The following is a 22,316-nucleotide window of genomic DNA, read 5'->3' on the forward strand; positions in this document are numbered from 1 at the left end:
ATTATCCAGTTGAACTCAATCCACAGAAAACACTGCGGCGAGGAGCAGGAGGAAGGGGAGTGCCTGGCTGTGGGCAACAGGCCAGGCATGGACATATGAATCACATTAAAATCCTATAAAGGAGCACCAGAAAATGTGTTTTATATAGAAGTGCTTTCACTCTCACCTGCCTATCTCTACAGCTGTTGCTGGAGGAGCCTCCAATGGTGCCAAGGTGGCAGGATCTGAGACCAGCACACCAGGGCACCCTGAGGCTCACAGTCAGGGTACCCATCCTGCCAGGGGAGGCAGCCATGGGGGCATGGCAGGAGCAGGAGACTGTGTGCAATTGCAAGAGAGTTCAGGACACCTGGTTTGCCTGTGGGTTTGGTATCCGGGGCCCAGTCCCACAGGATTTCTATGTGGGCATGGAAGCTGTCGCAAGCCCAGATGAGTAGCATTAAGGGTCTCATGGCTGCTGCGTGCCCAGAGTGAAGAGTCCCTGGCATCCAGCCATGACTGAGCACCAACTCAAGGGCAACAACACAAACCAACGTGTAACAACACAAAACATGTTTTCCACGTGTATTTGTAAAGGTTTTTTAAAACATCAGGTCATAGCAGAAAGGAATGTTTCCTCTGCCCAGGCCAAGCTGCAAGTATGGAGGAGCAAGTTCTCACTGGGGCTGCTGACACAGCCCACTACAGTGAGCACAACGCTTGGAACACATCACATCCACTCCTCCGAAGTTCCTCAGCACGTCTGCTGTGACAGAGTGTTGAGGCCCCCAGTCTGCTCCCAGGCTGCCAGATCTGCCTCTCCACTGTCACGTTCACCTCCTGGCAGCCTCAAGGAAAGGTGCTGCAGCCACTTGGGCTGGGAATAAGAGCTGCTGGGTCAGCCAGCTGCTGCCTGCACTGCCAGACATGCTTTCCAAAAAAAAGGTGCTTTCCAAAGCCAGAAACATATTCAATGTTATGATGGCTTAGTGAACTGGCATTGTTTTTCGTATGAAGAGAGGCAAAGTCTGCAGTGGAAGCAAAGTCATTTGATTCCAGAAAAAAACCATCCCAATTTACTGCTAAAACCAGTCACAGTTTGGCTGCTCCAGTCAGGAGAACAAGCACTTATAAATGAATAATTGAAGACATCATAAGCCTTTATTAGCCCTACAGCAAACATAAATGCCTTCTGCACAGCACTAAGAAATGCCCTATCAAAAGTGTCACAGATGTGTGGTTTCCCAAAGAGCACTTTGGGATAATTTATACAGTGAAACTCCCAAAAAACCCACAGAGTAATAATTTTTTATCAGATTTATAGTTTCTTGGTGTAATATGCATCACTCAGATTGCGCAATGATATTTCATTTTATAGACAATATAAGATTCCTTATGCCTTTAACCAATCACAGCCTTGCTTCTAAGTGATTAGATTTTGAAAACGATGGGAAGAAACAAGCAAAAACTGTTGCCCCTTAGCACCTCCCTGGTGTTGTCAAACAAAGATCATTGAATTTGAACACAGACCCTCTGGAAGGCAGGCAGGGACCGGTTGCCTGAGCTGAGAACACAGTGACTCAGTCTCATTGGCAGCTGAATGACAGTCTGAGAGAGTCCTGCACTGGGAAAAGAGCTCCAAACTCCAGCGGGCCAGTGCCAAACCCACCCCTTGCCCTAATGTTGCATCCATCATGCTGCGAAAAGCAGGGAGTCAGCTAATGCACGGCAGAGGTTACCAGGGCCAGTGGCTCTGGATCAATACCTTAGTGGATGGAAAAACCATTACGGCCAAAAATTATTCTTGTGAATTTGCATAATGTAAAGAACAGTGTGATAGGAGGGCGTTATCTCCCCCAGGGGCTCCTGTCACCGCAGTGGTGGTGTGGCCATGAATAGGCTGTCACCAGGCAGTGCTTCCAAACACAGCAGATGAGGGCTGTGGTTTATGGAGCCACGAGGAGACCTGCCTGTGCCATGCCTGCCTGGGGCTCCATTCGGGAGGAGACCAAGTGTGCACCAGCATCCCACACACCTGCCTGTGGTGAGAGCAACTGTCCTGTATTTTCAATGGGGGATAAAAGGGATGGAGGGAGAGAGAGGGAAAGAAAATCCCTTTGTGAGGAGTCCTAAATCCCAACTGGCTTCTGTGGGGAGAGCTGGGGGTACCCTGAAACCCCAGCAACAGGAGCCCCAGCATCCCATGGCCCCTTACTGCCTGCACGGGGCCCCAGCATGGGGCCACCAACCCAGCCCCAGGCACTGCTAAACCACTCAGGGTTTTGGGGCTCCACATGCCCCCCCCCCCTTTTCCATCAGACCCAGAGCAAATACACTCCTGGTTTGTGCAGCTCCCTCAGACACTCCAGCAACACCGCTACCCCAAATCAAGAGTAGTGGGTAGAGAGACTGAAAGAAAAAACATGTCCAGTGATGGGGAGTGGTGACCAGGGAAAATGGTGCCATTTCTGTTCCTCAGCAACCAAAAGTGATGAAAAATAGGGGACTGGGGGGGACAGGCTGAGGTAGACTGGGAAGACCATGGTAGTTGCACTGGGATTACCTCCATCACGTTGCACAAATGTCGTAAAGCCCCAGACAAACCCCACAATTCTCCTCTTCCGTTTTGTTTCCAGCTGGCTGGGGTCATGGTTCCCACCTTACTGCCCACCCAGCGGTAGGGAAAAGGGCGTGGCTGCCCCCAGAGGATCCTACTGCTCTCCCCGAGGGCGGGGGCTCTTCGGGGGTGTCCCCGGATCGGCAGCGCTTGGCCGGCCGTGCGGAGCCAGGGTGGTGAGCACCATCTATTGTCCAAGCGGTGGAGGGGCTGGCTGGGATACATCCTCTGAGCGAAGGAAACCGTGCTTTTCCTTGCCTGAATGACTCAGAAATGCTCTCCTAATAAATAATTTCTCTACTTCGTAAAACTGTGTTCTCGATGAACGCAAGTACGCTTCGGGGGGCTGCGCGGTTATCAGCTGCTAGCTCTCCTTCCTTGCCTGTGCTGAGCTGCTCATTTTAATGGGCGTGTGGAAATCTCATTAAATACCTCATTAACAGCTCAGCCGGTGGAGCTGAGCTGAAGGGGAGAGCAAGGCAGAGGTGCACTCTCAAGTACCTCGTCGGAAAGATGCGATCACTGTTGGGGAGTGAAATCTGGGGAGGCCATTTCGGCAGGGGATGTTACAAGGGAGTGCTGTGCATACCAGATCAATGAGGTTGTTATTCTGCTCCCTGCCCTGTTTCTTCCCAGCCCAGAATGAGCCCCAAAACAAGACCAAATTGTGCTGAAAGCAGACAGTACCTGGCTCAGCTGCAGGCTGGCATGGAAGCAGAGGGGAGGTGGATGCAGTCGTGCATAACCCCCTCCCCAGGGCTTTGGCTGCCTTTCCCTGGCCTGCCTGGGGAGGCAAAAGCAGCATCCTGAACTTGCAGTGCAGAAACAAGTGCCCTGGGAACAGCTATAACATTAATAAAAGGAGCTTTGAGCAGTATTTACAGGGCTCTGTTTCCTGGACAAATGTATCTCAATGTCCCTTTCGGCATGAGAAACCCTGCTGCGCCAAGATCCCTCGCCAGGAACCAAGCGCGGATCCCCTGAGGCCAGGGAAGTTTATTTGCAGTTACCAAGAAGAGAAATACGCTGTTGCTCAAGCCTGGCAAGGAGCTGTTCTGTCCAAGCTGCCCATCACAGGGAAGAAAAGAGCCCATTTGTCTGTGTGAAATGGGCTGAGAAATCGGTAACCCCAGTGCCGAGCAGCCAGCTGGATCCGTGGAGCACAGCCAGAGTATGGCGGTGGGTCCCATGGTCCTGCAACCAGGGCCAGGGTTCCCCAAGACCACCAAGTGGGGTGTGTCCCCTTGTCCCTGCTGGCTTCTGGTGGACACAAAATGCTGGCTCAGCATCCCCACCATGTCATGCACCCAGAGGCCTCCTGTCTGCCACCACCTGACCCACATTACCGTCACCTTGGGTGAGCAGCCCCCTGTGTACAGCCCAGCTGGGCTTCTACATGGCCCCAAAAAGCCACTGTCCCCTCCTGTAGGCTGATTCTGCCTGCACTGCACCCACACAGCTGGCCTTGGCCACTTCTGCCAGGTCTGCCTGTCCCTGCACCTAAGCTGCCTCACTGCACTCCTGTAGGAGAATCTAATGGGAACATCACAATCCACAAGTTTGTAGCAGGAAAGGCTGCGCTGCTTTGCTGTGCTGATGACCCCTGTGCCTCCCTTCCATCACCATGGGGACATGAATGGCCACAGCAGCCCAAAGCCATGCTGCACAAGGTGCATCCACCAGCACAGCGGATCCCACAGGAGCCAGGCTGATGGAGAAGGGGCTGAGCAACCCCCAAGGGCACAATAGACCAGGCTGACATACTCCAGCCTGCTGCAGGAGCTGGAGTTAATGGAGCTCCTCTACTCCATTAATAATTAGCCACTAGAGGGAAGTACAAGGCTGTACAGGGAATGGTTTGGGCACACGGCAATGCATTGCGTGGGATCACGGGCAATTGCAGTTTGTGATATGAGGCCTTACGGGCAGCAGCACCTGTTCTAAAGGCCATTTTACTGCTTTTTGTTTGGAGTTGGCCCCTCAGCACTCACCACTGTCTTGCACCCAGTGCAGGTGCCCATGTGGCAATGGCAGGGATGGGCACAGGGTCTGTCTGGGTATACGAGTGGACTTGGCTGGAGCTGACTGCAGTGCCCTGGGATGGAGCCAGCAGCGCCCTTGGCATGGAGGCTGCGGACCCTGGCATGGAGGCTGCAGTCCCTCTAGGGCGCACAGGCTCAGACAGCACCAGAATAGCCCAGAGCAGCAGGCCAGCCACACTGCTGGACAGCATACACAGCTCTTGCTGTTTTTAGCAAAGTGGGGAATGTGTGTTGTTTCTGGGACATGCGGTATCCAGGGCCAGAGGAAAGACAAGGGAGTGGCCTGGTGTCCCGGGGGGACAGTGAATCAGAGCACAGCAACGGACAGATCCCAGAGGAGGAGCCCCAGCTCTGGGGCTGGAGAGGGGAACAGCCATTTTGGGAAGGGACAACCAGTGGGACAAAGGTTCCCACGGACTCTGCTCCACAGTGGTGCTGGCTTGACCCTGCTGGGGGAGGACAGTGGTGGGCAGCTGAGGGCTCCTGTCCCAGCCCCATGGCATGGATCCTGTGAACAGGGCCAGGTTGGCCTGGGCAGCCACCAACCTTCTGCCAAGGCAGCCATCTCAACCTCCCTGCGACCAAAGCAGCTTTCTACCCCTCAAACAACACCAGCAGGGATTGGGACTGCACTGATGGAGCACAGCTGATAATGAGCCTCCTGCTCTACTTTATTCCTGTTTATAGAGGGCTAAATATAACTTCGTGCTTATTTTTAATTCTTAGTGAAAGCTGTGAGCCACAATCCATCAAGTCAGTTTTGTGTTTTTCATATGGACTGGCTTGCATCAGATCCAAGTGAGAAAACACATCTAGGCCCAGCACAAGGTCTGTAGCCAAGTGAGGTTCGGGCAGTCCCACACCAGAGAGCTGGTGACCACAGGGCAAAGCAGAGAAGGTATTGCAGGACTTGTGGGCAGCAGCTTTCTCTGTGCCAAAACACTCCCCGGTCCCCACCAGAGCTGCTGCCCCTGGGCAATGCCCACAGCTGTGGGCACTGCTGGGCCAGCCCACATTTGGTGGCAGGTATTGCTTGTCACCAGGCGGAGCCAAAGGCATTTTAAATGTTTTCCTATCACACAGCCAGAAAGCAGGTCCCTGGATTTTACAGTATTTCCCTCTGCAGCAGGAACAGGAGCCAGCATCAATCTGCAAACCAAGTGAGTAACACAAAAAACCGCAAGCAAGTGTGCCAGAGCTTGTATCAGCTGGTTGTACCCCCTGAGATAAACTTCCACTCCTCTTCTGGGAGCCAGGGATAACATTTGGAAAGCTGTTTGATGGACCACTGAAAGGTTTATCACTGTGGTATTTCCCCGGCAACTGAATTGAAAGACCATTTGGTAATTTTAGCACTACCTGTTAAACACATCAGGTCCAATTCTCAAATCCTAGCAGCCTAACAAATACCCCAATCATACATTTTGGAGTTCAAGCCGAGAGCTGGCAGGGAAACCAGCCTTGTCTTGCTCACACCCAGGGCAGGGGCAGCTGAAAACCTCTTGCTCTACTGCAAAAACAGTTCCAGTTTCAGTTCCGTGATCCTGCTCCTCCATTCATTGCTCAAGAGACTTCAACAGAAACATTGGCATCACACACACACCAATGCACACATAGGTCTAGAAAATCACAGTTATAACAAAACAGATCCAACTAGATCACTGTCATATTTTACTGGGGTTGCATGACAGATTGTTTTAAGTCTCAACATTGCATGGAAGAACCATCATCCGACAAAAAATAAAAATATTCTTCAAATGCTGGACTAAGGGCTTGACCAAAACAAGGCAGGCAATATGCAGTTATCCTGTGGCTCCTCCCTTTGGCACCTTCTTCTCAGGCTTAAAAATTTACCCTTGCTGACTCCTAGCTCTATATATGAGAAATTATTTATATGCTCATGTATACATCTTTTTAGTCCCTCCAAATAGCCAGGTCTCTAAAATAACTCAGCAATTCAGAATACTGCCCTGCTGACATTCACTTGGATGACTTTCCCCTCTCAACAAGGACACCAGCTCCCAATGCCCAGTTGCAACAACACACATCACACTAATTTTTCCTGGTCTGGTTTTGGGAGCCCAGGTTTGCTAAGGTCCCACCGAGCTAACCTTGAAGTGCCTTGGAGCAGCTGCAGAGGAAAGCCTCTGCTCACCGAGGTTCAACCTCCATTTTGGAAGGAGACAGGCACAGGGAAAAAGGGACCTTGTTTTCACCTAAAGCCAAAAAGCAAGATAGGCGGAAAGCCATCCATGGGGCTGAAATTACTCCAGTTATTTACAATAGCTCTGGCACATATCTGGCTGCCTTAAGAAGAAACCCTCCCCCAGTGCTGCCTTTCCCCTCAGGCAGCTTTGCCCTTCTTTGGTGTGGCAGCAGCCTCCAGGCAGGAATAGTTCTTGCAGTTAAAAAGGGAAGCCAGAGCTTGTCAAACAATAATACACTTATGAACACATTGAAAAATCCCATGTGAGTGCATTACTGCAAGGCTGGAGACACACTTTCTCCATCAGCTGCTAACAACATTTCCAATCTGCAGAGAGCAACAGGCTGAGCTGGACAAGCCCAGTCCTGGTCAAGCAGGCGTTCCCTGTCACACAGGCTTTCCAGCAAACCACTGCTCTTTCAGTTCCTATCCAGTTCCCAAACCTATCTTTTCCCTCTAAGGCTATCTTCACAAGCTATCCCAGTGGATTATACAAGTGGTCCAAAACTTAAGTGATGTCCAGGAAAAATTAATGGGAAAACCCAAGTTTTAGGTCAGCATGCGCAATGACAAATGGAAAATGCGGTGTCTGAGCTGACATCTCCCTGTGCCCTTAGGGATAGCGATGCGATAGCCAGACCTCATTCTCCAAAGAGACTGCAGCAAGCCAACTAGGACTCAAGGCAGCTGGTAAGAATGATTATTTTTTTCCTCTTACTAGATTCAGGATTTTCTCTTCTTTTGGGCTAAATAAAACAGACAGACTTTCTGTTCGCAAGAAGTTTCCTTTCTTAGGGTTATTCTCAGAATAGCTGGGGGAATATTTTAAACCAAGAATAGCTGATCTCCATTAGATTCATACTCCCCTTTTTGGAAACACTATTTAGAGAACAAAACTCCTAAATCAAAAAGTAGTCAGGAACAACAGTGAAAAACCAGATGGCTATAACAGCAAGTACTGCATGGGCACCTTTCAATTCACCTCTTTCCTCAAAGACTCCAGTAAAGATTGGGTTTGCCTCAAATATCCCCAAGTTGTATCAATTCCTCACCAGAAACTTGCACTACCCAGATTTAAAGTCTGAACCGCCTGGAGCAAATCACCACTGGAACATCAGCAAAATCTATGCTATGAGTAATTACAAAAAGAAAAAAGCTTGACAGTCAAAGCCCTGGTTAATACCCTTTGAGGAAAATGCTGTAGTGGGAAAACAGATGGATTTTTGGTTCTATTTTGCACAGAAAGGTGTGGATTTTTTGAGTATACAATATTTATATAGTGTTATCTGAAATTTAAATTCTGAATCATGATCTGAATCATATAGCACTTAGGAATGGCATTGTTCTTATGGATGATACTCTGGTTTCTGCTGATAAATGAATAAGCTTCATATAATGTATATGAGCTTTTGATATAGCAGCTGCCAAGGGAATTACTGAAAGCCACCAAGAGTACTGAGTTCATCTATTCCTAGTCCAAAAGGTACCAGTGACATTCAAATACAGCAGATTATTTCATGTTACACTGATGAGCATCAGATGGAAAACCAAAAAGAAATGGGTAAGACAGAGCAAAAGGATGTCACACCTAAACCAGAGTCCGAACTAAGAGCTCACAGACACAGCTTAAGACTTTCCCTTTTTAAGATATGCCAGAGAATTACTCGGCTTCTCAAACAAGCAAACCACCTGTGCTTGAGTCAAACTGTAGCAAAAGTAGTAGTTCTATCTTTCTATCTGGAGCAAGCTGGCTGGGCAGCTGCCAGAAAAGCTCCCTGTAGCCCTGCTTTGGGCTCCTCAAACCTGCACTGCTTGCGACTTTATATGAGAGGTTTATTTGGCACCAACAGAAGACCTGGCACACCGCTAAAATCGTAATGATATTTGGGTTCTAGGAAGCTTACAAGAAAGCAGAACTAACCCCATCGCCCAAAAAACACAATTTTGAGGCAGATTTTTCTGGATCGCTACCATGTTTTAATGCAGTTAGATGTCCCCAGACAGCCTGTGCTGATTTTGGAAGGGTACATGAGCCAGCGAGGACCTGGAAAGGGGGGACAAGGGTCCCTCTGCTTAGTGCCAACCACTGGGGCATGGCAAAGGGGCTGTGTCACAGTGTGCCCAATATACACACCCTTGCTTGCCAACCCAAGCCACTTTCAGGATTTATAGACATCTGTTTCCCTGGTCCCCCCTGGTTCATGGACAATCAGTATATCCTTTGCTGTGAAGGGGCATTTCAGTTCCCAAAGTACAGGGACACAGAAACACTGCCTAAGGCTCAGGCTGTGGTTGCTGGACCCCACAGCACCCTCAGCCCCAAAACTGCCCTTGAGCCAGGGCACCAGCCCCATCACAGGGTGTTGTGTGGCTGCTGGATTGCTGGAGCCTGGCCGGGAGGGCAGGGGTTTGGGGGTACCCTGATTTTAGGCACTGCCCACCAAAGTAATTAAACACAGCTTTGAAGTGTTCTTCAAAGCCCCCTAAAAATCCTGCAAAAAACTGAAATCACAGCAACCTCTTTGTTACTGTAGTATTTTAACCCCAGCTGGCAACTGAACTCCACACAGCTGTTCACACCCCATCCACAGCAGGATGGGGGAAAGAGAATTGCAATGGTAAAAGTCAGAACACTCATGGGTTGAGATAAGAACAGTGTAATAACTGAAATAAAATAGTAACAATAACAATAGTAAGTTGCAATGAAAGAGAAAATAGTAGAGAGAGAGAAATAAAACCCAAGAAAGACAAGCGTTGCAAATGAAAACAGTTGCTCACCACCGACCAACTGATGCCTGGACAGTCCCTGAGCAGCAGCCCCAGGCCAACCTCATCCATGGTTTACAGCTGAGCATATGAAGATGCCATAAGGTATGGTATGGTATGGAATATCCCTCAGGTCAGTTGGGGTCAGCTGTCCCAGCTGTGTCCCCTGCCAACTCTTTGTGCACCCCCAGACTTCTTGCTGGTGGGGTGGGGTGAGGAGCAGAAAAAGCCTTGACACTGTGCAAGTGCTGCTCAGCAATAACAAAAACATCCCTGTTATCAACCCTGTGTTCAGCACAAATCCAAAACACAGCCCGTACTAGCTACTACAAAGAAAACTAATTCTACCCCAGCTAAACCCAGCCCATTTCTTAAGCTTTCTTTGAAGCAATTACACGAGAACTAATAAGACATTATTTAAAATATGACATTTAAATAGCTTGCCTAGGAAAAATCAACCCTGCAAAGGAATTGCTCCAAGATATTATTTTTCTTGGAAATTACAGAGCTAAGGAACTCTAATGGCCATGGTATTCTTCACTTTTCATTGCCTGTTATGCCACTTACAATGCTCCTAACAGGATACCTTTATTGTTCCAAAAGGAACTGGGGATCAGTTTCACACAACAGTGATCATTTTAAAATATCTGTGTCCTAACTGAACTGGCCTGACTCAAAGCCCACCAAGGTCCCGCTGATTTCTGGGAGCCGGACTGGCTGTAGGGTGTCACCATCGACCTGGTTTTGGGCAGCCACACTAATTGCTCTGACCAGCAAAGCAACTAGATTAAAGAGAAATACAACACTACACTGTCTAAATACTACACACATTGTCTTGCACTAATCAAAATACGTAATTCGGGTGGAAAACAAACCAGAATCACAATTTCATATGGTGGCTCAGAGGAGCTAGAAAGCCTGGCTATGGTTTCTGTTCACATTAGGTAGAGCCAGGTCAGCAGTTTATAGCAGGAGTCAGGGTGTATCGTGGCTAATTGAGCAGAGATCAGCCATAGATAACTCTGGCATCTGCTGTGCTCGGTCCTGAAACATCTGTCCTGTGCAAAGAGCCTGTGAGTGCTGGAGGAGTAACTGCTGTTTGCTCCTCTCCACACTCCTCTCCACAGTGTGGCCCATCCCAGCTTGGCTTATGGAGCTCACACCAGCACCACGCTGGATGCAGAGGGGCCCTTCGGGCGAACAGAACTGCTTTTCTTCAGATGTGCTGACTCAAACTTTAGTCTTCTGTGCCTCTGCATTATTCAGGAGGGAGGTTTTGTTCACTTTTTTCCCCCCTATTAATCTTTAAAGTTAACAAAGTGACTCTCTGCATCAGGAACCAACAATGAGGGGCCCAGCAGGCATCTTGCTGTGCTCATTGCTGCTGATGGCCCCCTATTGCACAGAGGTGGCTGCCCAGGACGACCAGCCTGACCCCAAAATGCCATGTGCCAAGTGGATGGGAGGAGCACCTGGCTACCCTGGCCACAACGGGCTCCCTGGTCGGGATGGGAAAGATGGAAAAGACGGACTAAAGGGAGAAAAAGGAGATGCAGGTTGGTGAGAAACAGGTAGTACATTGGTGCTGGAGTCCATGGGCAGCCCCAGTCCCAACAGGTTTTATGTCTGGGGGGTCAATGCCTGACTGTTGTCCAGATGACTTTTGAGTATCTCCTGGGATGGAGATTCCATAACCCAAGTCAAAGAGTTTGGTGTGGTGGCTGTTTCCCCAATTAGTGATGTTTTTTTCAGATGCTTGCTCTCAGCAGCTCTGCATATAGCCGGGGGAGAGGAGGGGGAGGGGTAGTGAGCAGGCTTTTCACTCACTGACTCCGCTCCTGGGGGCTGTTGAGGTCATTGAGCCTTTCCTCAGCTCTGTGCTGCAGAGCAGATCCTCATGCCACAGCCCCCTCTGCATTTTGGGACGGTGGGTAGCAGCCACCAACACTGCAAACACAACTCCCAATCCCCACTCTGTCCCCCAGGTGCAGCAGGTCCTATAGGTGCACCAGGCGCGACAGGACCCCCAGGGATGATGGGACCTCCTGGAGCTCCTGGATTCACGGGACTGAAGGGGGAGAAGGGTGAAGGTGCTTTTGTCCACCGCTCTGCCTTCAGCGTAGGGCTGACAGAGCGACCCCCTGCCCCCAACATCCCCATCCGCTTCAGCAAGATCTTCTACAACGAGCAGGGCCACTACGACGTCAGCACTGGCAAGTTCCTCTGCAATGTCCCCGGCACCTACTACTTCGCGTACCACCTCACAGTCTACCTGGCAGATGTCAAGGTCAGTCTCTACAAGAAGGGCAAGGCCGTGATCTTCACCTATGACCAGTTCCAGAACAACAATGTTGACCAAGCAAGTGGCTCTGTCTTGCTGCACCTCAGCTCCGGGGATGAGGTCTGGCTTCAGGTGTATGGGAACGGGAACAACAACGGCGTCTACGCTGACAATGTCAACGATTCTACTTTCATGGGCTTCCTCCTGTACCCCGACATGGATGACTATTAATGTAGGGGGTGCTGCACAAAAAAGGGTGAAGCGGCTTAGTCCCGGACAGAGTCCTGGGGCACTGGCACTATAGCTATAATGTATCTACCATAAAATTGTCTTTTGCAGGAGCAACGATTGCCAAGGGTGGACCCTATCTCCTATGAGTACTTCCATGGGACCAAGGGCTCACTCCTACCTCTGCTCTTGTTCTCCTTGTGGAAAGCTCAGCCCAAAGTCAGACGCCTCTCCTGCCATATAATGAAAAAGTAACTCTCAATATGCCTTAATCTTTTTCTAAATTTAAAGTGAAAAGAGAAAAATTGATTAAATATGACATTTTAAATTTCCCTTTTTTTAACCACTTAAATCCATCTAAAGCAATGGGGAATATTTTAGCCAGCATTTTAAAATTTGAGTAGAAGAGGGAGAAAACTATTCACAAAATCAGAGTGCTCTTGTTTTCATCTGGAACATATGGCTCCATTTTTTCCATTGTAACTCCCTGTATTATTAGGCCCTTTGACTTCCACCCATGGTTTGTTGTCTCCCTTCTTTAGCCTAGATCTTTGAATGTATACAGATTATTAACTTCCATTGATTTTAATCCTTTGATTTTCCTTTTATGTTTACCCCTGTCATTATCTCTAATGCAGATAGCAGGCTGGTTTAGGGTAGGAATCTTGTGATTTATCTGAAAAGCCTTATGAACACGGTGAGGCCACACAGAAACGGCCCATTGACCACATAGCTTTGGGGTCCCAAGGCAATCACAGATATGTTGGCCACACAGATCCTGTCCCACCTACCTTCTGAATAGCTCCCGAGTGCACTCAGAAGTTGAGATCGATAACTGTGTTTCTACTTTTCCATGCTCTAAGTGTGCCATAACCAATGGTTTGCTCTGCACAGAGCTTCAGGTGGTGATGAAGCCTCCCATGTGGAGTGGGCTCCTGGGATGAAACCCCAGGACCTGCCCCAGCTCTGGGCAAGCTTACTTTAACAGCAGAGGACTATTAACGCTGGAATTAGTAGCAATCCCATCAAACTGCTCTCCTAGGAGCTTGCCTGACTTTTAGCTAAAAGAGGATTTGATGGTTTCTCAGATACATTCAAAGCAGACTCCTACTACTAAGCTTCAGAACAAGCTAACACCAGTCAGAGGTAATGCATTTATACAAGCACATAACAGCATTAAGAGCTTCAACTGAAATTATTTCCCATAGCAGCATTTTCCACACTCCAGTGAATTACCACACTGCAAATAAAAAATAAAAAATTTTCTAAATGACAATGTTCCCACATTTTTGTGTGTGTCATTGGGAAGGACTTGAAGAAAGGGATACACTCCTGGCCTCACCAGGCAGCCCAGGAAAATATTTTTTTTTTTCCAGCAAGGTGAGGGCACCCTGGGCTGGTACACACAGGGACACCCCCCTTTTTCTTTCCCAAGAAACGCTCCACACTCTAAATTTCATCAAGGCTTCAGCATCTCACCACCTTACACTGTATTGTCTCCTTTTTGGATAAGATGAGCTCTGGTTTACAGACTGTTTCCCCAAACCCAATGTGCCTGAATCCACCTTGAGTGGCCATCCAAAGCAAGGGCCTCAGCTGGCCCCAGAAGCTTCAAGTACATTAGATTTAGCAAGGGTGAAACTGTTGCTCAGTGTGGTCATGCTGAATTCAGAGAGCTGGGAAAAACCCTGCTCCTATTGTGGGAATTAATGGGAAGGGAACAAGGCAAAGGGAAAAAACAAAACAAAAATACTAATCCATAAACAAAAGGAGATTTAAAAATGTGGCATTTGCTGGATTAAATGGCATAAGAGGCCATTGAAAGGAGCGTGTCAGAGCTTTTACACTATTTTCAAACATTTTCAGATGGATCTTCAGAAAGCAGGGAAAATTGCAACAGCCAGAGTGCTAAGAGACATTTGGGATAAACACTAGGAGGCAATCCTAGTTTAAAGACTACTTCCCGAGGAGGAGCCAAAACAAATTACTCTTTTCTTTGCCGCCATGCAGTGGGAGCAAACATGCTTACAGCTTTATCCTGTATGCCAGAACTCAGAGGCTGAGACCTTGGGAGAAGTTTTAAAGCCATTAAGGCATCACTGTTCCATGTACTGACTGCTCCCCTTCTCACAAACGCACATGCTGAACTGCAGCTTCACCAGGACACTCACTCCAGGGTGTGAGTGCCAAAGCCACCTTCCTCCCAGCTCCAACAGGGATGCTCCTTCGTTGCTCATGCATATCCCACCCAGGCACCTCAAAACACAGCTGGAGCAGCCCAGGCAGCAGGCTGTGAATGAGACAGGCCCCAGCTACATGGAAACAAGGGGTCAAAGCCCTCCCTTTTGGGTTTGGAACTGGTTTATGAAGTCTTTTACCTCAAATCTCTGTAAGATTCTTGCTCAGATGAGACACATGCCTTCCTAGCAAGCACCAAATCTCAGTTTAAGTCTCCACCCACCCAGAAAACTACTTTGCATCCCAGGAGCAGCAATCAGCTCCCTCCCAGCTCTCCTCTAAGGGAAATGCTCCCAGCAGAGGTTCAGCCCATCAGCCAAGCAAGCACAGGCATGGGGCAGGGCATGGAGAGAAGGACCTCCTTCTCAGCAAACATATCTCTGCCCCTCTGCAGCCAGGGTCAAGGCCTGAAGCTGCCCTTAGCACCACTGTTCCTGCCTCTTGAGGCTGTTCAACCCCTGCAGGGCTCTGCATGGGGGTCTCAACCAGTCAAAACATGCTGACAAGCTTCAGGAGCAGCACCTGAACGTGGCCAGCAATTACCCCACCAGGCTGCAGGACCCTGGGCAGCCCTTTAAGGCCAGGAGCTGCCACATTCCTGCATGTGGGATGGCTATCAAACCTCCACTTCCCCAGCTCTGCTATGTCAGGGGCACACAGCCAGGCTGACTGTGGGCAGGGAGCTGCAGGCCACCACACTAGCTTTGTGCTGCTTTTAGGGGAGAGCTGCAAATAGGGTTTGGGAGGGTAATGAGGTCCTGGGGGATGAGCTCAGAGGAGTTCCTAATGAATCCAGCCTTTTTCCATTACAGAGTTGGAGTGGTTTTCCTCTCCCTCCATGTTTCATAAACCCGTGGGAGGGGAAAACCTGGCCAACACAGGCACATCTCCAAGGCCTGGGCTTGGCTCCCAAGGATCACACAATTGTTTAAACACACAATTATCTTGTAACAAAAGAGCCAAGAATGACACTTGCTCTCCAACAAATTTAAATGTTTTAGTTTGTGTTTTCTTAATCAATCCTGCCAGTAGATGCCTAGTACAAAGTTATGTCTTACTATTTACTGCCTCTCTAACTGTGGCAGGTTTAAATGCTTCTAAAGGTTTTTCCCTTTAGAAGCTAATGTACTCTTAGAGGCAGAAAGCAAGAACACTCCCCAATGAAAGATTTAAGTCACTGCACTAACACTTAGGGAGAAATAACATGGAAAGCTGAAGGCAGCTGGAGAGACTGGCCAATCTCATCTAGCAGGGAAACCATCTGTAAAAGCATCCATAGCCCTTTCAAACACAATTATAGGCTGGTCCTAATTGCGCCTCAACTCTATGTAATCACTTGTGCCAGTAATTAATTGGAATACAAATAGCAGCTGCACTAAACCATGAAGAGCTACAAGAAAAAGATAAATTGCTTGCAAGACTTGTATTTGTGAAGCATAAACTCACTAGAACCTTTTTGTCATGGAAGCAGGCAGAGGGATTAGGATCAAGTCCTACATTTAGCTAATCAGCCATTATATTTCCATGCAGGAAATGCCATCAGATTTAAAGCCTACCCTTTGAAATACTCTGGAGGGAAGCAATCATGAGCATCCCCAGGCTGCCACGTTTCTCTGATATTTGTACTAGGTGTAAGTACCTGATAATTTACAGTCCCATGTCACTGAGTTTCTTCATCAAACGCACCCTCAACTCGTCGTTAGACGCATCCCAGGAGACCAGCCCAGCATAACACCACTGCTCTTTGAGAACAGTGGCCTTTCATGCAGGTGCAGTTCGTTACTCTCCAGTCCAAGGGGAAGGAAAGGTTTATTCCCAATGAAATGGAAGCATTAAATATCAACATCCATTTCTTCCTGTGTGGATTCCCACCCTCAAGGCAATCTGTGGGACCTCTCCCATAAAGCAGGACAGGTTTATGGAGCGGCATCAGGGAAGGAGGCAGGGAGGAGATCCCCCTTGAATCCCCTCTCTAAATCCCCTCCAGAGTTAGGCAGGGAAGGTCAGGGGGTATGAACGAAGATTATGCAAGACTTTTTTCATAAGTAAGAAAGCAGCATTCACCAAAAATGTCCTGTTTGTGAATTTTAAAACCTTTAAGAGACATGGCTCCTCTCTCCCTCTGGTCTGAACTCCCTGTAGTAGCTCAAGAAAAAGGTTATTATTTGGGTCATGATTGTCATCCTGCTCTTGGCAAAGAACAACTGGAGCAAATATAAAAGGTAAACTAAAAAAAAAATAAACCTGAAAGTAAGAGCATAGAAGCCAATGCTTGTGCTCAAAGTACCCCCTGCTGCCAAGGACTGAGTTGCATTGTGCTAGTGCTTTTCGAAAATATCTCTGATGTGACACTGGCATTCCAGCCCCATCACTAACAGGGACTTCAGAGAACAGGGCTGCACTGTCATCTGCCCAGCATGTTCTCATGTGCTGAACAACTGCACATTGAGAGCAGGAAGATGCCTGCCAGCTTCCCAACACCCTGGGGAAGCAGGAAGGACTCCATTTATTCATCTAAATCAATTCCTTCTTTATCAAGAAAAATACCTTCCACTCCAATTATTGAAATAAAATATTAAAAGCAAAACTTTTAATTCCCTGGAAGTAAATGAAGCAGAAAACCACCAAGGAAAACCCACTACTGCCATATTAGGTTTGAGCTTGCCTGTTCCTGCTCACATTAGGAGCAGTAGCAGTTGGCTCTATAACCTGAACGCCAAATCAGAAGAGGCACTGCAGAAATATTACGCACAGATGACAACCGGTTTCCTTTAGCATGGCAACTTCCTCTCCCTCACAATGACTGGATTATTTTCAGCTCAAATCAGATCACGCGTTCTTATTTCCAAGGACTATACTGGGACAGTTTGCAGTTCCCTGCAAACAGAGCCTTAACCTGGTGAGAGCATTGAAGGGAACAGGCTGACATTTAAGTGTTTTGAAGCTATTCCTTTCCATCTGTGCTGCATCACTGGTTACACCCCTTCTAAGGCCTTTCAGCACTTGGGCCTGCCAAGTCTCAGGCGGAAGCTCAGCTTTACAGATTGCCAGCTGTCCCACTGGTCACTGGGACAGTTCATAAATCTATTCAGATTGGAACCTTTATCTGGATATTGAAATACCAAGCTAGACCCAGCAGCTTATAAAGTAACACACATCAGTCCAAATGGGTGCAGATGATTGCTGCTGGAAGAGGCTTGTTTCCTCAGAAACACCTATTACAAGAGGTGTCAATCTCCACAGAAGATGCAGGAATCAAAGCTCGATAAATTAATTGGCCAAGGTAGTCAAATGCCCTTTACATAAATTTTTATTAGAGATTTTGACATCTTGTGATTATTTCCTGACAACAGGCTGATTGCCCACAGACTAATTAGACCAAAAGTCTTGACAAAAGATAACACAGAAACAATGTGAAGCTGAAGGGCATTTTGTTCTCATATAATACCATCCCAGAATGGACCCAAACAAATGACAGTTCCTGATGAAAGTTTCACACACTGACAGTTCTCTTTAGAGAGATGAAGCTAAACACACCCCCTCACTTAGTCTCACTGTGGATGAGAACTTCATACTCCAGACAGCTACAACATACATACCTTCAATACCATCCCATCCCAACCCTGAAGAATGTTCCTTTCATAGTACTGCCAGCATACTATTTATGCTGCTTTTTAACATGGAACAGAGTTTCTGGAAGGCTTCACAAAAAGGTGTGTTTTAGCTATACCTACCTTAAATGGAGAGCTGTATCCTACCAGGATGGAAACTCTGGCTGGTCCCATGAGCATTATTTGCCCTCTATCCAGTTCTGTAAAGGTTCCATGTTTTGATCAAGTGAGATGACATATCAAAACTAGAACTACTCACCATGAGCACCTTCAAACCCATGTTCACTGAGGTTTTGGACATGTCTAAAAAGAGAACACCACCCATACTGAAGAGCAACTGTTCAACATGAGTTCGTATGACAGAATATACTCCTCTTGCTGGGACCAAACACAGGGTTCAAGTTTCTTACAACTTAAGGAAAGCAAATGAAAAACCAAAAAGTATGTACAAAACACGGACAAGGAAATATTCCAAAAACAAGATGACCATCTTAAGGAATCAGGAAAAGTAGCTAAAGAGCAGAGTTGCTTCTTAGATCTTATGTCATAATTTGCTCCTGCCTAGAACGCAGCCTCTATTTACAGGCACCAACTTTGAAAACCTGGCTTGGAGAAAGCACAGCACCAAAGCTAGAGACGACAGCCCAAACACACTTGCCAAACTGTTTTACCTTGGTTTCAATGAGAAAAGCTGGAAATGCCAAGCTCTAAGCAAAGCAAGCACTAAAAGGGAAAGGAAACTGCCTGAATGAGGCTGTTCCTTCAGGGACACATGGCAGCATCAGACACCAAGCAGAGTGTCAGAAATGCTGATTTAATGTTCACTGCATGATGAAACACAGGGTGCTCAGAAATCAACAGGAGCACAATAAAAAGACATCTAAATCCTACTAGGTTTATCGTGCTTACGTTTTTAAGCTTAGCGGTCAGCATAGACACTGTAAAATTTAAGATTTCATTTTTTAAGCAAAGCAAAGAAAAAAATGTGAAAGAAGTAGGAGAGGAGAGAGCTTCAGTTCACGTGAATTTAATCAGGTGTTCACAGAAAGATCAGTCACAGTATCAGTTTTGTGATCAATTTATGGAATACACATTGTATTTGAGATTAGACAGGATACACTCTTGCTCGGAAATAATGTGCTAAAAACTCACCTGTTCCTTTCATTCTGAGATTCCCTTTGGTCACTGAAGGGTGAAAATGAAACATTTCTAAAAACATTCTGAAAACTTGTGTCAAAATCTGAACTAATATGTCAACAGCTTAATTCATATACACTTACCTCTGAGTACAAACGACTGCACTACCTGCTGCAGGAGAAAAGAATCCTAAATTATTTTCTTTCTATAAGGTACAATTTCAGGAATTAAATTATATTTTTAAATCCAAGCATTCCCATGGTCCAGGGTCAGAACACTTCTCTGCTTAAAATATCAATTACTTTTGGTTTCTGTGCTTCCTAAATTAAAAGTGAAGTACTGATGTCTTGAAACAGAAGACCACTTACACTGCTCTTAGTGTGACCAACAAATGAACTGGACTATTCAGAACAAGCAACCATCTTATCCCAAGATAATCCTTTATTGTAGGACAAACAAAACTTTACTAGGCAGCAATGTGCCCTGCCACGTATCTTTTATATAATATCCAAAAGTAACAGTGAATTATTTAAAAAATAGAATTAAAAAATCATTCGCTAAGGGAGCTCAGAACACAGCAATATCTACTTTCAAAGTATAACCCAGAGTGAAGGAGAGGTTTTTTTAGTATTTTATTCAATAAGGACATCGGCAAATAAAATTTCCACAGAAATCTACGCACAGCTTCCTAGAAATAACATTCCACAATTCCCTCCTTAGTTATCTTTAACCATCTGGTTTTCATATTCCCCGAGCAGCTTATTCAGGTTTCCCCCCCGGCTTGTGATTTTCCCATTTTGATTACTTTAATAAATAATGGACACCACAGGTGATCCTAGAGAAAAATCCACATCTCAGCACTGCATAGCTGGACAACCAAGTTCACTGGATGTCATCATCATCGAAGAGATCTTCAAAATCTAGTAAGAAAAATAAGGTAAAATTACCCTTAAAAGTTTCAACTGTTAGAAATGCACATACTCAAGTAGAGTACTTCATTATTAAAAACAGAAATAAAGATGAATTAAGTGAATGAGAGTTACTGCACCATCTATTACTGGAAATGTAATCAGGGTGGAAAGAGACAGCAAAGGCAGGCAAACCCATGGACATGTTCTCTGTCACGCACAGTTAAACTGCCCCACTTGTACAATACAAGCTGTGCAATCAAACTCATGAAAGCTAAGTTTAAAAGAAGGGGCTTTTATAACGGCATTAAGTAGCCATCACAGAGAGGATCAAGCAAGATTCCCTGAGCCCAGAACAAAGCACGTGCTAGCTTTATGCATGCAGCAAGTCTCAGATGTAAACAGTCCTGCAGAATCCTGGCTTTAGGTCACAGCATCCAGGCAAATCTCTAAATGCTGCAGACTGACATTCTCAAGTGGGATTTGCTGTTAAAAGTCCCTTCCTTAAAAACATTTCATTGCTTTGAAGGTGCTAATAACATTTCTCTCTCTGAACTCATTTCAGACTAGTGAAATGTGGTTGGCTACATTTCATCTTTGGAAAGTGCTCTTAACTACTCAGCTTTGTATCTTCTTTGTATATTGAGCATAAACTAACAACAGAACTGAATACAAGCCCTTATTCTTACAGAAGGCAGTCTACGTGCCATACAATAAACTGAGGATTAATCCTCATTTAGAAGAGTCCTAAAATACCAATGGAATATAATACCATGATGGTAGAACTTTACGGAAATACCTGCTCCTGAATATGCTGGCTCCAACACAGAGCTAGCTCCTTCACCACTCCTGAGAGTATAACTGAAAATTCCTTTTTCTCCTGCATTCTAAATGTTGAGAACCACGAGAAACCTACTTTATTTTGGAATTAATACCAGTTTGTGATATTAACACCACTACAGCAACCAGATTTAATAATGTATCTGAAACTCCCCGTTGGAATGTCTAAACATACTTCTTGAGAAGAAGCATAGAAAAAGCCTTTGTAATCAAGTGCAGTGTTCTATATTCTACCACTAAGTGGCCTGATATGTAGCTCTTTCCTCTCAAAGCAGCTGTCTATACTTATATCTAGGCTGAGAGAATTGGAATTGTTCAGCCTGGAGAAGAGAAGGCTTTGGGGTGACCTAATTGGACCTTTCCAGTACCTGAGGGGAGCTTATGGCAAAGAAGCAGAGAGACTATTTACAAGGGCTTGGAATGACAGGACAAGGGGGAATGGCTTCAAACTGACAGAGAGTAGGTTCAGATTGGATATTAGGGGAAAATTCTCCACTGTGAGGGTGGTGAGGCCCTGGCACAGGTTGCCCAGAGAAGCTGTGGCTGCCCCATCCCTGGAGGCGTTCAAGGCAAGGTTGGACGGGGCTCTGAGCAACCTGGGATAGCAGAAGGGGGGATGGAACTTGACGATCTTTAAGATTCTTTCCAACCCAAACCATCTTATGATTCTATACGCATACAGCTCACTTTCAAATGCAGAAACTGCATTAAAAACAGTGGTTTATTTTCCATGGGACACATATGCACACGTACTTTAAGAGATTAATGAACTACCTATGTAATGCCCAGACACAATTTTTTGAAGTCCATTCCACGTTTTTGTATCTATTTGCACAGTTTAATATAAGTTACTTGTTATGCAAACAGATAAAGGTATTTTTCCTTGTGGTGATCAATACCAAAACTTCCACGAGAGGAAAACCACGCATTTTACCGCTCCCGCCTGCATTATTTAACACTGAAGCGCTCTTACACCGCTCATCAGAGATGTAGTTAGTGAGTTTAGCGGCCACCAGGCACCGAAGATATGAGATCAGCGACAAGCGAGGTTTGCTGCGACACTCCTCAACCCCCCCGCCCAGCCGGCGGCGGTCCTTACCATTGAAGAAGTCGGCGTGCACAGCTTTCTCGTTGGCGGCCAGGTCCATCAGCAGCCCCGTGCTTCCCCCTGCCTGGGAAAGCAGCCGCTGAGCGCCCCCGCACCACGGCGGCACGGCGACGGCTCCCCCTGCTCACCCCTCACCTCGTCCAGATCCACGTACGGCCCGGCTCCCTCGGGAAACATCTCGTCCACCGCCGGCTTCATGGCGGCCCCTCTGCGCCGTCACTTCCGCGGGCAAGGAGGAACCGCCTCTCATGGCCGCCCTGTGGGCGGGGGCGCCGCCGTTGCCATGGCGAGGAGGGAAATGACGGCCACCATTCTGCTCACCCCGCCCTCCCCCTGTGGCGGGCCAAGGCTTGAG

At 47.0% G+C, this 22,316-nt stretch overlaps 2 protein-coding genes across 2 annotated transcripts; one reads left to right on the forward strand and one right to left on the reverse strand.

Annotated features, from left to right (window-relative positions):
* Positions 1 to 7,427: 7,427 nt before the first annotated feature.
* On the forward strand, positions 7,428 to 13,359 carry ADIPOQ (adiponectin, C1Q and collagen domain containing). The gene is made up of 3 exons (XM_008930213.2): positions 7,428 to 7,534; positions 10,947 to 11,166; positions 11,596 to 13,359. The coding sequence occupies exons 2-3, from the start codon at positions 10,956 to 10,958 to the stop codon at positions 12,120 to 12,122; spliced, it is 738 nt and encodes a 245-aa protein (XP_008928461.1). The 5' UTR covers positions 7,428 to 7,534; positions 10,947 to 10,955; the 3' UTR covers positions 12,123 to 13,359.
* Positions 13,360 to 19,688: 6,329 nt separating this feature from the next.
* COPS9 (COP9 signalosome subunit 9) lies at positions 19,689 to 22,242 on the reverse strand. The gene is made up of 3 exons (XM_018083155.2): positions 22,097 to 22,242; positions 21,953 to 22,025; positions 19,689 to 20,025 (listed from the first exon to the last, which is right to left on the reverse strand). The coding sequence occupies exons 1-3, from the start codon at positions 22,157 to 22,159 to the stop codon at positions 19,988 to 19,990; spliced, it is 174 nt and encodes a 57-aa protein (XP_017938644.1). The 5' UTR covers positions 22,160 to 22,242; the 3' UTR covers positions 19,689 to 19,987.
* Positions 22,243 to 22,316: the final 74 nt, after the last annotated feature.

Source organism: Manacus vitellinus, unplaced genomic scaffold (assembly GCF_001715985.3).
Source record: "Manacus vitellinus isolate BGI_N305 unplaced genomic scaffold, ASM171598v3 scaffold_60_pilon, whole genome shotgun sequence".
In the NCBI taxonomy this organism is placed as follows: domain Eukaryota; kingdom Metazoa; phylum Chordata; class Aves; order Passeriformes; family Pipridae; genus Manacus; species Manacus vitellinus.